Raw genomic sequence first — 14,450 nt, 5'->3', positions numbered from 1 at the left:
TAATTTAAATTATTAAATTCATTTGACATGTTTGTTTAGACTTTAGAGTTTATTGTTCTAAATATGAGGAAATTAAAAACTGGATTAAGTTTTAAATAAAATGCATGTTTTATTCTGCATCAAATTACGTTTGATTTTTTAAAATTTTGTTGGTAATAAAACGATGATGATTAAATTTTGATGTCCAGCGAACAAGCCCATAGACATGGAGCCCTGATTTGAAATTCAGCAAAGAAGATTGCATGTTTACTCTTGCCAAGATCATTACAATAAGGGCTCCGTCGGCCCATATATCAAACATTAAATTGGACTTACACCGAAAAGCCCATATTTTTTATAGTGTTTTTCGGTCTTATAAATTATTAATATGGTATTTTATTTTATAGTCTATTTAGGGTACATATTCACAGGATACGGGTGAGAGACTTACGAATGTCGGGCAATAATATCAATATTTTGGTTTGTAAATTTAATTCTATATATAATATATAATAACATCATCTACTGGAAAAGAGATAATTTGTAAATAAGTTTTCATTTCACGAATTTTTTTTGCGAAATGTAACTACTAGTATTATGATCGGCTACATTTTTAGACGATTTATATTGAGTAATTGAGATATAACATGAGGAAGACAAAAATAAAGTCAATTAAAATAATTCATGATCAAAATCTTTGAACACGTAGAGGTCACTGATAGTCTAGCATACAAATATGATGGATTATATTTTAATAACAATTTTGTTTTACCAAATAATAATAACAGAATTTTAGTATTCAACAAAAAAACGTAAATATAGACCACTACTACACTAATGAAAAAATGGCAAGAAAATAAATAATCCATCAAGTAGAACAATTTTAACAATGCCACCATGCTATAAGAAATGTGAAGCGAACTTAATCAATAATCAATTGATAAATTAAATATTAATTAATTGAATAATAAAATTTTAATCAATTTATTAAAATGATTAATTAAAATCAATCACCAATTTTTCGAACATTCATTTTTTTCTTTTTACTATATTATTTTTCGCGCATTCTAACCTGGAATTGGTATTTATTTACTCCCTCCGTCCCAGTCATTTGTATACAAATGGCTGGAACACGGAGACCAAGAAACTGGGTAAGAAATGAGTAAAGTTGGATGAAAAGTGGGTATAGTGGTGGGACCCATTTATATTTAATAATAAATTTGAGATAGTGGAGGAAAGTAGTGGGTGTAATAGTGTTTATATTTGGGTTTGGCTAGTGTGTGCCCATGGGCACATGCTAAGCACTAACATTTATAAAATTGGAGAGTTTTGATTGGTGTGTTTGTTGCAACTACAGGGGGGTCCACCATTATTAAAGAAGCTAAGCCAACAGAAACCATCCAAATTCATAAATTTTGGTGCTTAGTGTGTGCCCATGGGCACACCATAGAAAAACCGTTTATATTATTATAGAATGGAGATAGTGGAAGAAAGTAGTTGGTGTAATGATGTTTTATATTATAAAAATTTACTATTTTTGGAATGTATATAATTGATGGGACGTCTCAAAAAGAAACTGTATACAATTCATTGGGACGGAGGGAGTAATGAAATAGGCCAAAATAAACGCTGTTGGATTTGACTAGCTATTTGTAAAGAGGCAGTTCTTGCACGTGGAATAAGTTGTCAGTGACCACATATCTGAAAGGAAGACAATATAGGCAAGATATATGAATTTCAATTATTACAAACCAACAAAACTGAATTGAATAATATCTTTTCTTTAATCATATTCATAGTGATGTATACTCCTCCATTCAAGTATAAAGCCTTTAAATTTATTTAGCCATATTATATACATCCATAATTAATCAAATTGTCTATTATATAATTAGTGAACTGAACATGGATAATAATAAATAATTGAAAAAAAAAGGTTTAAATTGTAATGGAAGATGGAGAATATTTGTTATTATGTCACTTCAACGGTTTATTTATATGAAACATTTTCTGTTTTTTGTATATATTTTATTTTTCATATTTACTTGTTACATAAAATTTGATGTTAAATAATACATTCTTTATGAAATTAAAAGAATAAACGAGACTTCTGTGGCCAAAAAAAAAAAAAGAATAAACGAGACAAAAGAACAGACAAAAAGATAAATTACAAAACTTTATATACTTGTCCTTTAATAACGTACATTATGTCGTCACCATACTACGATCTAAACTTATTCCATAGTATTAGATTATAGAGTTGTTGAATGTTGAGTGAGCCCTGTTGTGGTTATGCAACACACTGATTTAATGACTGATTTAATCATGTCATTATTAAATTAATACAAAACTAATTATTATTCATTGTATGTTTGTGTTTGCTCAGGTACCTGCAGGTCAAGTGATAACTCAACTGTTTGTCAAATCACACAAACTGAAAACTTTCCAAATTAAGCAAAACTGCATGCATCTTCCAAGCTGATTAGACTGTTAATATTCTAATGCACAGTAGTTACTAGTCAGTACCGATATTATCCGTCATTCGGTAACAAGAAATCGAGAGTTCAAGTATCAGTGGAGTTGCGGAATGAGTATAGAGGGACGAGAAATGAAAGAAAAAGAAGGGAGTAACTAAAAAAGGACAGCACTGGGATTAAAATTAGCTTACTCCATAATAATATAAATCTGATCTACAAAAGTTTTTTCCGGTATGTACAAATTTACAGAGGAATGAGCAATGGCTTAGTCATGCCAGCAAAGTAACATAACTACACAGGTTCTGATAATGTAGATCCTTCCTCTTTGTTGCTTCATAAACCTTCCTAAACCTTTGGTCTTCGCCGCGCCTCCGGTGTTCTTAGCCATGACTGAGCTTGGAGCTGCTTCCTGTGAACTGTGAAGTACAGTAGGAGTATGTAAATGTAGGGTCTGTGTGCTTGAGAGAGTGATTATTCAGAAGGGTGTTTAGATTATAATGCAAAAGGCCTGTGGCTTGTAGCTTATTTATAGTAGTGACAAGCATGTGGAAGTGAATCCAAAAGCTATTTTATTGTAGGATCTAAACTTTTTTATGGTGAGGTAGTATTGGATTGTCACAATTGAAAATGGAGGTTCCAGGATCAGAAAAATTACCTCTCATTTGATTAGTTGTTAGAATATGATATAATCCTAATAGACATTTCTCATGATTTTTTCCCGAAATTTTCGGAGAATGATCATTTAAAATGGTATCAGAGACCATCCTCCTAACATCGGGAGATTTTCAGAGAATTGATCATTTATATGGTATCAGAAACCCTCCTCCTAACGTCTCGAGATTTTCGGAGAATTGATATGATATCAAAGACTCTCCTCCAGATATATCTAGATTTTTGAAAAATTAATCATTTAATATGATATCAGAGCTTAGGCTCCTGTCGATAAGAAATAATTCAACACTCAGTGTCATCATTCACACTAGTCTATGAATGGTGACTGTATCTTTCTTGCTCCCAGTAACCATAGCTGGCATCACCCTCCCTGCCACTTTCATTCTTTGCACCAAGCGAGTTGCACGTGCCATCATCCATCCAAGAACTGGTCGGCCATATCTTTGGAGAGAATCTTATTTCATATAAAGAGAAGGAAACATGCGAAAGGCTTGCTTGTTATTGAATGAGAGAGCATTATTTTTAAAATATCTCTCCAGCTGTTTTATTATCTTAATGAAATTATTTTATGTTTGTGTGCTAAGATGTTTCCTTGTCATTCAACAAACCTATGTGATGTGTTGGGTTTATAACATACTTTCTGGTTATGTGAGACCATTCATGTTTATGTATGCAGTTACATCAATTATCCTAGTTTATATACGTTGGTCACTTTTATTTCAATTATATCGAAATTTTTATTCCCCTTCTCACTTCACTCAATCCGCTGAGACACAAATTTCATATTTGAGATAATATTATCTGAAAGTTAAAATTTTGAGGGGAAATCTCCTGTATTTATGAGATGTAGTTAGTAGATTTTAAATCTCAATTTGGATTTAATCAACTAATTTTGAGAAAACAATCTACTTTTGGGAATTGTATAAGTAATTTCGATAAGAAGTCGGTGATCGATATAAAAACAGTATTTTTGATTAATTTAGGATTGTAAACAAATGGAGTTTGTGAATAAAATTTGAGTTCTATTATGTTAGTTTTCTGAAAGAATACAAATATTAAACATGAAAAAAAAATCACTAAGTAAACGAACTCGAACCGAATTTTTATTTGAGCAAGTCATGATTATTTCAATAATATAATATAATTTTTATCTGACAAAATAAATTAAGATGGTCCCGAATTTAGTTCATGGATTGGTCAAATGTATGTCTACTTTACAGCAATGTTGTATTTATATGGTTAGTCAAACTTCAGTGTCTGCCATACTTGGAAAAAAACACTATGCAACTATTCATCGAGCTTTTATACAGGAAATATTGCAGTACTTTGCGATCATGCTCAATGTATAATAGTTTATTTAAAAACCTGAGAGTTTCTTTGAATAAATTTACTAAAATAAATACTGATGTCGACTAGACTCATTCCTATTTCTAAAGAAAAATTTATTCTTTCAAGAAATATATATTTAATCAAATGCTGTCAAAGTGCAAGGAAACGCCGAAGTGAGTTTGTAATAAATTATTTATATTAACATGGGAGCTCCAAACCCAAGATACTGCACTTAATATGAATGTTACCTTGTATACAAACAATTCTCTAATAAACAAAGATTAGCCAATGTTTTGTCTGGTCCTTCTCCCCTTAAGAGCATCTCCAATAAACTCTTTATTTGAGATCTTAAATTAAAAAATAAAGAATCATGTCAAATTTTGAGCTCCAATAGACTCTTAGAGGCTCTTTAAAAGCCTAAGAGGCTCTTCTCTCTTCTCCATTGTAGGAGCCATTAGATAGCTCTTAACTAATATTTTATTATAAGTTTGTTCCACTTACTCTCTTTCTTTCCACTTTCTTTTGTCTTTTTATGAGTTCAATGTATTTTTAATAATATAAAAATAAATAAAGAGTGGATACAAAGAACATTGTTGGAGTACATGTACACTAAATTGCTAAGAGCTAATAATTTATATTATATTTAAGAGTGATTCTAAGAGGTTATTGGAGATGCTCTAAGGGGTTTAATTTGTCTAATTTACCTTACGAGCTCAGACAGAGTGCGTGGAAGTGTTTGATTCATGATTAATGAGTCGCTTAAAATTCGAACCTCTGAGCACATGTGTTAAGAACATCCATGTAGAGAGAACAGAGAAGTGAAGTAGAGAGTTGGTCCACAGGCTATAGAACCATTATCTAGTGTGGGCTTCTGGGGTCCGAGCTGTTGGCTAGATATTTGTGGTGATAGACTAATACTTGTCAATTGAATGGCTTAGGAGGTCCCTTCTCTTCTTCTTGCTATCGTGAAATCAAATCAAACATGCTTGTTATGTCCCCTAAAAGTAGTCTTGCATTCTAGATTTATACATGGCACAAGGGGAAATCCAATAGTGTAAAGGTCCAAATTTGGATCAATTTCGATCTAAATTCTTTTAACAATGACTTAAATTTTGGTCCAAATTTAAGCCGGGGAACAAATTTTTTTATTCTTACTTAGATATTTGTGTGGTTTATAGTTTAATCTTATGTTTCAACTGTTACAACAAGAAATGCAACTAATTTCAACTTGTGATCTCATTTACAATTTTGACAATTTTTTGATGAATATTTTACACAACTAAATTTTATTAGAATACCGAAGTTCGTTACCTATCAATATTTAACTAGTCACTCTGTGATATTTTATTTTAAGATTTTTGTCTCGAAACGATAAACAATCCCCTCAAACATGATCACAAACAAATTTATTATCACTCCAAATTTTTAATATTATAATTTTATATCAATACGAATTGTATCGCTCTGTAATCACCAATTTTACAATATCTTTCTGTCGCGGATAAACAACTACTCAAATACGATTACAAACAATCAATAAAAAAATAGTCAAACTTATTAAAATTTATATAAACACGAACTTTTTTTCCTAATACAAATAAAGTCTACGCACATCTCAAACCAAACTGCATTTGTCTTGCATGATTTTCTATAACATTATTTTTCCATGTTATCCTCTCAAATTTTATTACTACAAGCCATGTCACCCCAATTTTCAAATGCAGAACGCAATCTGAGGTCTCGGGCTTCGGTTCCTCTCAAATTGTCTGGGAGAATCAAAAGCAGGGTGATACTTCCTCGTTCTTTCGCCTACATAAACAGATCTTCTTGGATAAGAGCTACTGCTGATAGTATCTTTGTTGTTTTATTGTTTAATATTTTTGTAAATACAGTGAATTTAGATTAACTTAGGACAATTAATTAATCAGACATCATAAGTACGGCTAAGACTTCCAATGATGAAATCAGATTTCCTGATTCTTACTTAGATTGTAGTCCAAAGATCTTTTGTGTTTTTGGATTTGGTTCATCCCCTCAGCTTATGTTCTTATGAATCAACACCAAAATATATTATATTTTTATACATGTTATATAGCGTTCATTTTTCGTTTGTATTTTATTGGTGAATTCACAGATTATAGTAGTTAACGGAAGAATTTGGTAATAACAAGATTCGACAGTTGTTGAAATAATCGAAATATGAAAATAAAAATTTTGAATTACTGACACTATTCTTGGAAATTGGACCACATAATTTATTAGTTTCTGCGGATAATCTCGATAAAAATATAAAAAGTTTGGGAGATTAGGACCGTTCGGTAAGCTTTTTTTAAGTGCTTTTGCTTAAAATAAAAAAATGGAGTAGAAGTTAAAAGCAAATTAAGATTTATAAGTGATTAAAATGTTTGGAAAATAAGCAGAAATCCTGAAACAAAAGCTAGCATTCTTAACTTTTTAGAAATATTTCACAACTTTTTACACAAACGGTACAAATTCTTCTAACTTATAAACCAGAAACCCGATTTTAAACTGGAAACAAACACCCCTATAAATTAGCTTAGCTGCTCGCGGAGAAATTTAACTATCCAGCAACGACAATGTTCTTGATGCAGGCTTTAGCCCATAGACTTTAAAGTTCTGGACCTACAACTATATAAGAAATGGGTTTTCAAGACTCACTTTATTTGGATCGCTCACTGAATAAGCAGTGAAGTTTTACTCAATAAAGGCCCATTATTTGTGGGCAACTTTATAAGTTCAATGAGCAGATAAATAACCCAAGAAGCTTGGCAAGACTTCGGAGCGGAAATTTCTTGACCCACTGTTTATGTCGCATCTCATAAATAAAAATGATAATGGACGCATATATGCGATTAAATTTTTGTGACATCTGTTATATTAGTTCAAATTTCAAAAAAATAATATAGTTACGTGTAATTATTATTAAAATATAATAATATATTTATTTCAAATCTACGACCCGACATCATAACGAATCTTCACTAAATTAATGTCCAGCCAATTATAATCAATTTTTTTATTTAATAATACTATTAAAATGCTTCACAAATCATTGAGTTGAAAGTAAATATAATTTTGTAGTTTATTAGATTATTTTTAAATAAGTTAAAAGGAATATATCCTCCTTGGATCCTCTGCTTCATATAATTTGAGAAAATGTCAAGTGTACCACAATTTTCACAGAGTAATGTTTAAAATATCAAAGGTAGGAGAATTGGCTTAGTTTCAGTGTTAACATCGGATAATCCATCATTTTGATTTTTGCAAGAAAATGATATATTTTGTTGGTTTAGGTCTAAACATCTCAAAAAAAAATGTTATATAATTTAACGTTTTAGTATGAAATATTATATGAAATAGTGTTTAGAGTTTCAAAATGCTAAACAACTTGGATCTAACGTTAAGAAGTGGAAGATGGATGAATGTTTGCACTATCTAGCGTATTGGATTATAAAGTGATATTCGATACCTAAAGTGATATTCGATACCTTTCTCTGTAATGATAGAGTCCGGAAAATGACATTCGAGACCCTTCTCTGTAATGATAATGACAGGGTCCTGAAAAAAATAGATTGAATCTAACACCTATTTTTATTTTTATCAACTTTAATGATCTATTTAATTTTAATTTAATCAAGACAATAATTGACTAATCGAAAAATATATGATCCCCACGGTCAATTTAACTTGAGAGGCAAACAAATAAGCAAATAATAATGAGAATAAAGTCAATGTTTCTTAAGAAACAAAAAGAAGGAAAGAAAATAATGAAGTCAATCAACTAAAAATTTCCACATTCGTCCAAAAAAATAATAAAAAATCCACATCACAGTCGGAAGCCAAGATAGCCTCAAGATTTACATTGTAAATTGTAATGACCAACCTACCCATCACTAAATCAATGTCTAATAGGACCATCAAGGGTATTTTGGTCACATAATCTAGATTAACCAAGTGTATATTCTCCTTTTGACCCTTCTTAAATAAAAAGAATATTTCTTTGACACTTTGATGATTTCATCTACTTTGTTGACTAATCAAAAACAGGAAATTTCATAGAAAATGAATTAAATATCACACACACCACTCATCCTTTTCACACATTCCAATTTTACCCCTCAACTCCATCTTCCCAAATCAACCACTTTCCAATTCTCATCTTCACTTTCCATTTCTCAAACTCAAAAACCTCATCACTTCTCGCAATTCCAACACCAACCCACCTCTAAAGATCCCAATGGGTTGTTATCTAAGCACCCAATCTTCAGTCAACGCTCCATCACTCTCTGAGTCAACGCACTCATCTCTCCCTGATCTGTCTTCCTATGAGGCCGCCTGTAGAGTTGACCCGGAGCTCCGGTCATTTGACTCATCCGTGCACCGCCGCACCACAGGATTACTCACCAGTCTCGCCGCCGGCGTTGAGGTCCGGTCAGTCTCACTCGACTCGTTAAAAGATGTTACGGAAAGTTTGCTTGAAATGGACCAAGATGTTGTTAAAGTAATTTTAGAATGTAAAAAAGATATATGGAAAAATGAAGAATTGTTTAATTTAGTTGATGAGTATTTTAAAAATAGTGTTGAAACTTTGAATTTTTGTAATGCGGTTAGTGGGTGTTTGAAGCGTGCTAGGGATAGTCAGTTTAATTTGAATGTCGCGTTGCGTAAGTTTGAGGAGGAGAAGAGGAATGGGGGGAGGAATTTTGAAGGTACATTGCGTGAATTCGAGAAGTTGAAGGGGAATGGGGAGAATTTTGGGGGTGAATTTGTTGTGTTGTTTCAGTCGATTTATAAGAAACAGATGGTGATGTTGAGTAAGTTGCAAACAGAGAAGTTGAGACTTGATAGGAAGTTGAAGTCGATGAAGAAGTGGAGGAAGTTGTCGAATGTGTTGTTTGTGGTGACTTTTACAACGATTTTGATTTGTTCTGTGGTGGCGGCTGCGGTTGCTGCTCCCCCCGTTTTGACAGCGTTGGCAGCTGCGGCTGCAGTGCCATTTGGGTCGATGGGGAAATGGGTGAATTCGGTATGGAAGAAGTATGAGAGCGAAGTGAAAGAAAAGCAGGAGTTTATTGGTGCAATGGAGTTTGGGACTTTTATTGTGATCAAGGATTTGGATAATATTCGAGTGCTAGTCGATAAATTGGAGACTAAAATGGAGTCATTGTTGTATAATGCTGATTTTGCTCTCAAGGATAGCGAGGCTGTGGAATTGGCTATAGATGAAATCAAGAAAGAGGTGGGTGGGTTTACGCAAACAATTGAGGATCTGAGCCACTACGCTGATAAGTGTAGCCGAGATGTTGGGAGGGCGAGGACCATGATTTTGCACAAGATGATTAAATACCCAAGTGCCTAAATGTATCACTTTGGTATGTCATATTTTTTTCTTTAGTTGCTATAATCATGCTTATGATTGTAGATTATACGATGTATGATGTAAAGAGGATGATAACTTTGTACCTTAATTGTACCATTCAATGAAAATAACTATAGAGAATTTTCATATTGGTAAACCAGGTTTTATACTGTTCTAAGAAACAAAGGCCTTCACTTTGGTAATGTTTAATAAATTACAAGTTTTTTGTAATGTAAATGACTGGAAGCCTAATGTTTGTCTGCAAAGATTCATTGAGGACTAAGATCAGGCTCAGAGGGCTATGCCCCAGTGAGCTACCATCCTACTTTTCATTCTAGTTTTGAGTCGTATGTTTACGGTTTATGCATTAGGCATATGGCATGGGTTCTTGGAAAAAAGGTATACTTTCCCTAGGTGAACAAGTTTAGAAGGTCCTGAATTGAATGGCTAAACTATGTATATGTTCCAGTGATATCGTAGGTGCTGAGGTCAGAGCGGTAGAGCACTTCTATTTTCGGTTTGATTTTCTGATTTTTAGTTACAATCCACAATCTATGTTCAAGGCAAATGCCATGGAGCTGCGGAATCTTGAACTAATGATATACAGAAGGGCTGAGGAACAAAACAGTGGTTGAGATGCATCGAAATCAAATATGCTGTGCATATGTATGCTAAGATTCAGTTCGTAAAGTTTCAGATTGATGCCGTAAATGCACTCCAGAGGTCATTAGTAAGGTAAGAAAATGAAATGCAGACATGAATCTGAAATTTAGATATCTGACAAATGACAAGGTGACACTGATGACAGTCAGAGTGCCAGTCTATTGAGAGAGCATATGATGAAGAATGTGGACTATGAGCCCAGTGACTTGTGCTTGTTTATAATGCTTGGGGTAGCTCCAGCCTCCAACCAAACACTGATTCACCATGTGACTCCCTCTCTTGTTTTCATTTCTTTACAATATTTTTACATTGTTCGACACAATAAGTGTGGATTTTAAATTGTCAGGTTGATCAGTTTTATATTATAATTAAATTGACTTGTAAATTGTTAAAAATGTATTAACAAAAATAAATTTGATAGGTATTCAATTTTAATGTTTTTAATAATTAACTTATGATCTATTAAAAATAAATTTGATAGGTTATTTAATTGACCGATGATTGACTTTTATTGAAAATATCATAAAATAAAACAAATTATTCAAAAAACTAGACTTACGATTTTAATCAGTTTTTGACTTATATTTAATTTTAAATCAATTTCTGACTTATTATAAATATCAATATTTTTCAGTTCAGAGTTAAAAATGATTTTACCTGAAATATAAACTAGCAATAAAATGAATGTGTTTTCCGACAAAAAATAGAATGCAGATAATTCGAGTGATAAAAAATTCCAAAAAAAACAGTAAAGATTTCGTCGTTTAATGATAGACAACAGAGGAATCGGTTTATTGGGCTTGGGCCGAATCAAAAGGGCTCCACCACTATCTATCCATTGCAATCCTGAGTTCCTGACCCGATTCAAGAACCAAGCCCATTACAGCTTCTAAAATTGGGGCAAAAACAGGGTAGTTTGAAAGAACTTGAGCCACTGAATAATCTTTATACTTAAAGGTATGGTTTTGATCTCAAGTACAAGTGATTATTGTATGTTTTGTTCATTACTAGTCAAGTTCGTATTTTTAAAGTTCTTGAATTCTTGGGTTTTTGATTTGATAATTACATGTTGCAAATGATTAGTTGAACTCTATATTGTGCTGTCAAATTTGTTGGGTAGGTTAAAATTAGAGAAATTTTGATGTTTATCTATGTTTACTAAGCATGCCAGTTTTCGAATTTTTCGACCTGTGTTCGCTGTGTGTGGTAATTGGGATTTGGGGTATGGAAGGGGCAAAAATGCATTTAAGAGAATACATTGCCTTCAAGAAGTTAAAAGAAGCAGACCCTTTAAGAAATTTTACAAACCTGCTAAGAAAAACCGAAACTTTGATAAAAAAGAGGATGTCGAGCCAAAGGTTTACACGAAAGATGTGTTGAGGAAGGTATCGAACCTGTTGAGGTATTCTACCTGGGAGTGTGCTCAAGAGGAGCTTGAGAATCTGTCGGTCCGATGGGATTCTTACATTATTAATCAAGTTCTTAAATCCCACCCGCCGATGGAGAAGGCTTGGTTGTTTTTTAATTGGGCCTCTAAGCTACGAGGTTTTAAGCATGATCACTTTACCTATACTACTATGCTGGATATTTTTGGAGAAGCGAAGAGAATTTCGTCGATGAACCTTGTGTTTCAGCAGATGCAAGAGAAAGGAATTAGAATTGATACTGTTACCTATACATCGCTGATACATTGGCTGTCTAATGATGGGGATCTTGATGGATCAGTGAAGATGTGGAATGAGATGAGATCTAAGGGGTGTCATCCAACAGTTGTTTCATATACTGCTTATATGAAGGTCTTGTTTAATCACAATAGAGTGAAGGATGCTACAGAGGTGTACAAGGAAATGATTCGAGATGGTTGCACTCCGAATTGTTACACATACACGGTTTTGATGGAGCATCTGGCTATATCTGGTAAGTACGAACTTTACCCATATATAAACTGGTAGTTAATATATTTTCATTATTCATAAATTTTTATACCATGGAATCCTCTAATTCATGGCTCTGCAGACTTTGACGAACCTGTATTTAAAAGTAAAGCTCTTGTTCGGTTGCTAGACAATTTTTGTTGTTTAAGTATAGTATGTGCAGCTGGAAGGTTTTTCACTGAAGTTCTGCAAAACATCTTTCTCATTTGCAATTCTCTTATCACCCTAATCCACAACAATTTACAAATTATTGCTGTATTTAATAAGCTTTCTTTATCTTTTTTACTTTCCACTTTTCTTTTAGGGATTTAAAGGTTTAATGGGATTAATTTATGTTCACAACTATTTACCAGGTAAATTTAATGAAGCTATGGAGATATTTAGCAAAATGCAAGAAGCTGGGGTACAACCTGATAAAGCTGCATGCAATATCTTGGTTGAGAAATGTTGCAGTGCAGGGGAAACAAGGACTCTTGCTAAAATTCTTAAATATATGAAAGAAAACTCTCTTGTTCTTCGTAAGACTGTGTATATAGAAGCTCAAAAATTGCTACGAAATGTTGGTGAGAGTGATGTTCTACTTCGACAAGTTCATCCTCATTTTTCTGCTGAATGCCCTCATGAGGATTCGATGCATAATATAGATAATACAACTACTGAAACCAATTCCGTCGAAGAGGCACTTATTTCGGATATGTTAACTAAGAAAAAGTTTGTAGTTGTTGATTATTTGCTCTCCGAGATGATGGATAGGAACTTTCATCTGCACTCGGAAATTATCTCTATGATCATGGAGGTATACAGTACTCACTGCAGGTTGGGTGGTGCTTTATTGGCCTTCAAGCATAGTGTGAAAACAGGTGTTTTGTTGAAGAAAACTGTGTATCTTTCATTAATAGGTTTATTAATCAGAACAAACTCATTTCCAGAAGTTGTGGAGATTGTTGATGAAATTCATAAGGCTGAATATTCCCTCGGAACACATCTTACTGCGCTCTTAATCTATAGGCTTGGATGTGTTGGAAAGCCTGTTCTGGCAGCAAAGATATTTGACTTGTTGCCTGATGATCAGAAGAATACTGCTGCTTACACTGCCTTAATTAGCGCCTACTTCTCATGCGGGGATTCGGGCAAAGGCTTACGAACTTATGAAATCATGAGAACAAAAGGGATTCCAAGTGCTTTAGGAACGTACAATGTTCTATTATCTGGTCTTGACAGATGTGGCAAAGTTCCTGAGTTAGAAACGTACCGAAAGGAAAAGAAGAGCCTCCAAGCTGCTACAAACTTTCAACATCAACTTCCTGAAGAAGAAATGATATGCAATCTTCTTTTTGCCAGGATATGCTAATTAGAGAATTATATATTCCGCAACTTAAGTGATGCATGCTGGATCATATGACAGGTCATCGGGGACAAGTTTCATTTTCATTTGCGGATAAGAGCCCACCTGAATGACCAAGAAGAAAAATGTGATTAAAGAAAGAGTAGCAGAAGTCCATTATTGACAGGAAAGCAGAGGCCATGCATGGTTGTCAGACAACTCTGTTGAATGAGATTTTCTCATTTCTGCACCTGATTTCTTGTAAGAAATTGGTCGTTAGTATCGACTTAAATCACTTATTTTTAAATAAGTTGAACTAATGTTGTAGATGCAATTGGGTTCATCTCTGCCCGTCCTGATCAGGACCAGCCTACTATTGATATCCATTGGTATAACAAGATGGGTCCAATATCATATACATTAGTCGTGGAGTTTAAAAGTATCAAACGAGTCTTATTATAAATGTGACGCAACAGGCAACATAGTAGTGAGTGTAAATTTATCATTAGAAAGCTGAAATTTTGTACATCAGTTTAGTAATTGACAGGTATGTTCTTGATTCAAACTTTCAAACTAACTAGTGATTAAATTGAATCACTTTTGTAGTGAGTAATGGAATGATTTATTTGAAATATTTGGATACATCGAGGACTTGATACTTAATCCTAATCAGAAATGGATGGGTTGTGAAT

The 14,450-nt window shown here is 33.2% G+C and overlaps 2 protein-coding genes across 3 annotated transcripts; both read left to right on the top strand.

Moving 5' to 3' along the window:
• The first annotated feature begins 8,555 nt into the window (after nt 1-8,555).
• Nucleotides 8,556-10,816, top strand: LOC108193847 (UPF0496 protein 1). 2 transcript variants are annotated; one of them, XM_017360679.2, is made up of 2 exons: nt 8,556-9,850; nt 10,401-10,816. In XM_017360679.2, exon 1 carries the CDS (start codon nt 8,716-8,718, stop codon nt 9,835-9,837), a length of 1,122 nt encoding a protein of 373 aa, XP_017216168.1. In that variant the 5' UTR covers nt 8,556-8,715; the 3' UTR covers nt 9,838-9,850; nt 10,401-10,816. The 2 variants fall into 2 exon arrangements, with proteins under 2 accessions (XP_017216168.1, XP_017216169.1); XM_017360680.2 differs by lacking the exon at nt 10,401-10,816 and adding an exon at nt 10,307-10,324.
• Nucleotides 10,817-11,367: 551 nt separating this feature from the next.
• Nucleotides 11,368-14,181, top strand: LOC108193503 (pentatricopeptide repeat-containing protein At2g01390). The gene is made up of 2 exons (XM_017360187.2): nt 11,368-12,417; nt 12,788-14,181. Exons 1-2 carry the CDS (start codon nt 11,652-11,654, stop codon nt 13,783-13,785), a joined length of 1,764 nt encoding a protein of 587 aa, XP_017215676.1. The 5' UTR covers nt 11,368-11,651; the 3' UTR covers nt 13,786-14,181.
• The last annotated feature ends 269 nt before the right edge of the window (nt 14,182-14,450 follow it).

This window comes from Daucus carota, chromosome 7, assembly GCF_001625215.2.
Source record: "Daucus carota subsp. sativus chromosome 7, DH1 v3.0, whole genome shotgun sequence".
Taxonomy (NCBI): domain Eukaryota; kingdom Viridiplantae; phylum Streptophyta; class Magnoliopsida; order Apiales; family Apiaceae; genus Daucus; species Daucus carota.
This window is presented reverse-complemented; position numbering and strand designations above follow the sequence as displayed.

Bases quoted from the DNA above. Each gene is read 5' to 3' on its own strand.
- LOC108193847 (XM_017360679.2), top strand. From the start codon at position 8,716: ATGGGTTGTTATCTAAGCACCCAATCTTCAGTCAACGCTCCATCACTC.
- LOC108193503 (XM_017360187.2), top strand. From the start codon at position 11,652: ATGTTTACTAAGCATGCCAGTTTTCGAATTTTTCGACCTGTGTTCGCT. The intron at 12,418-12,787 runs GTAAGTACGAAC...ACTATTTACCAG, and splicing joins GGAGCATCTGGCTATATCTG to GTAAATTTAATGAAGCTATG.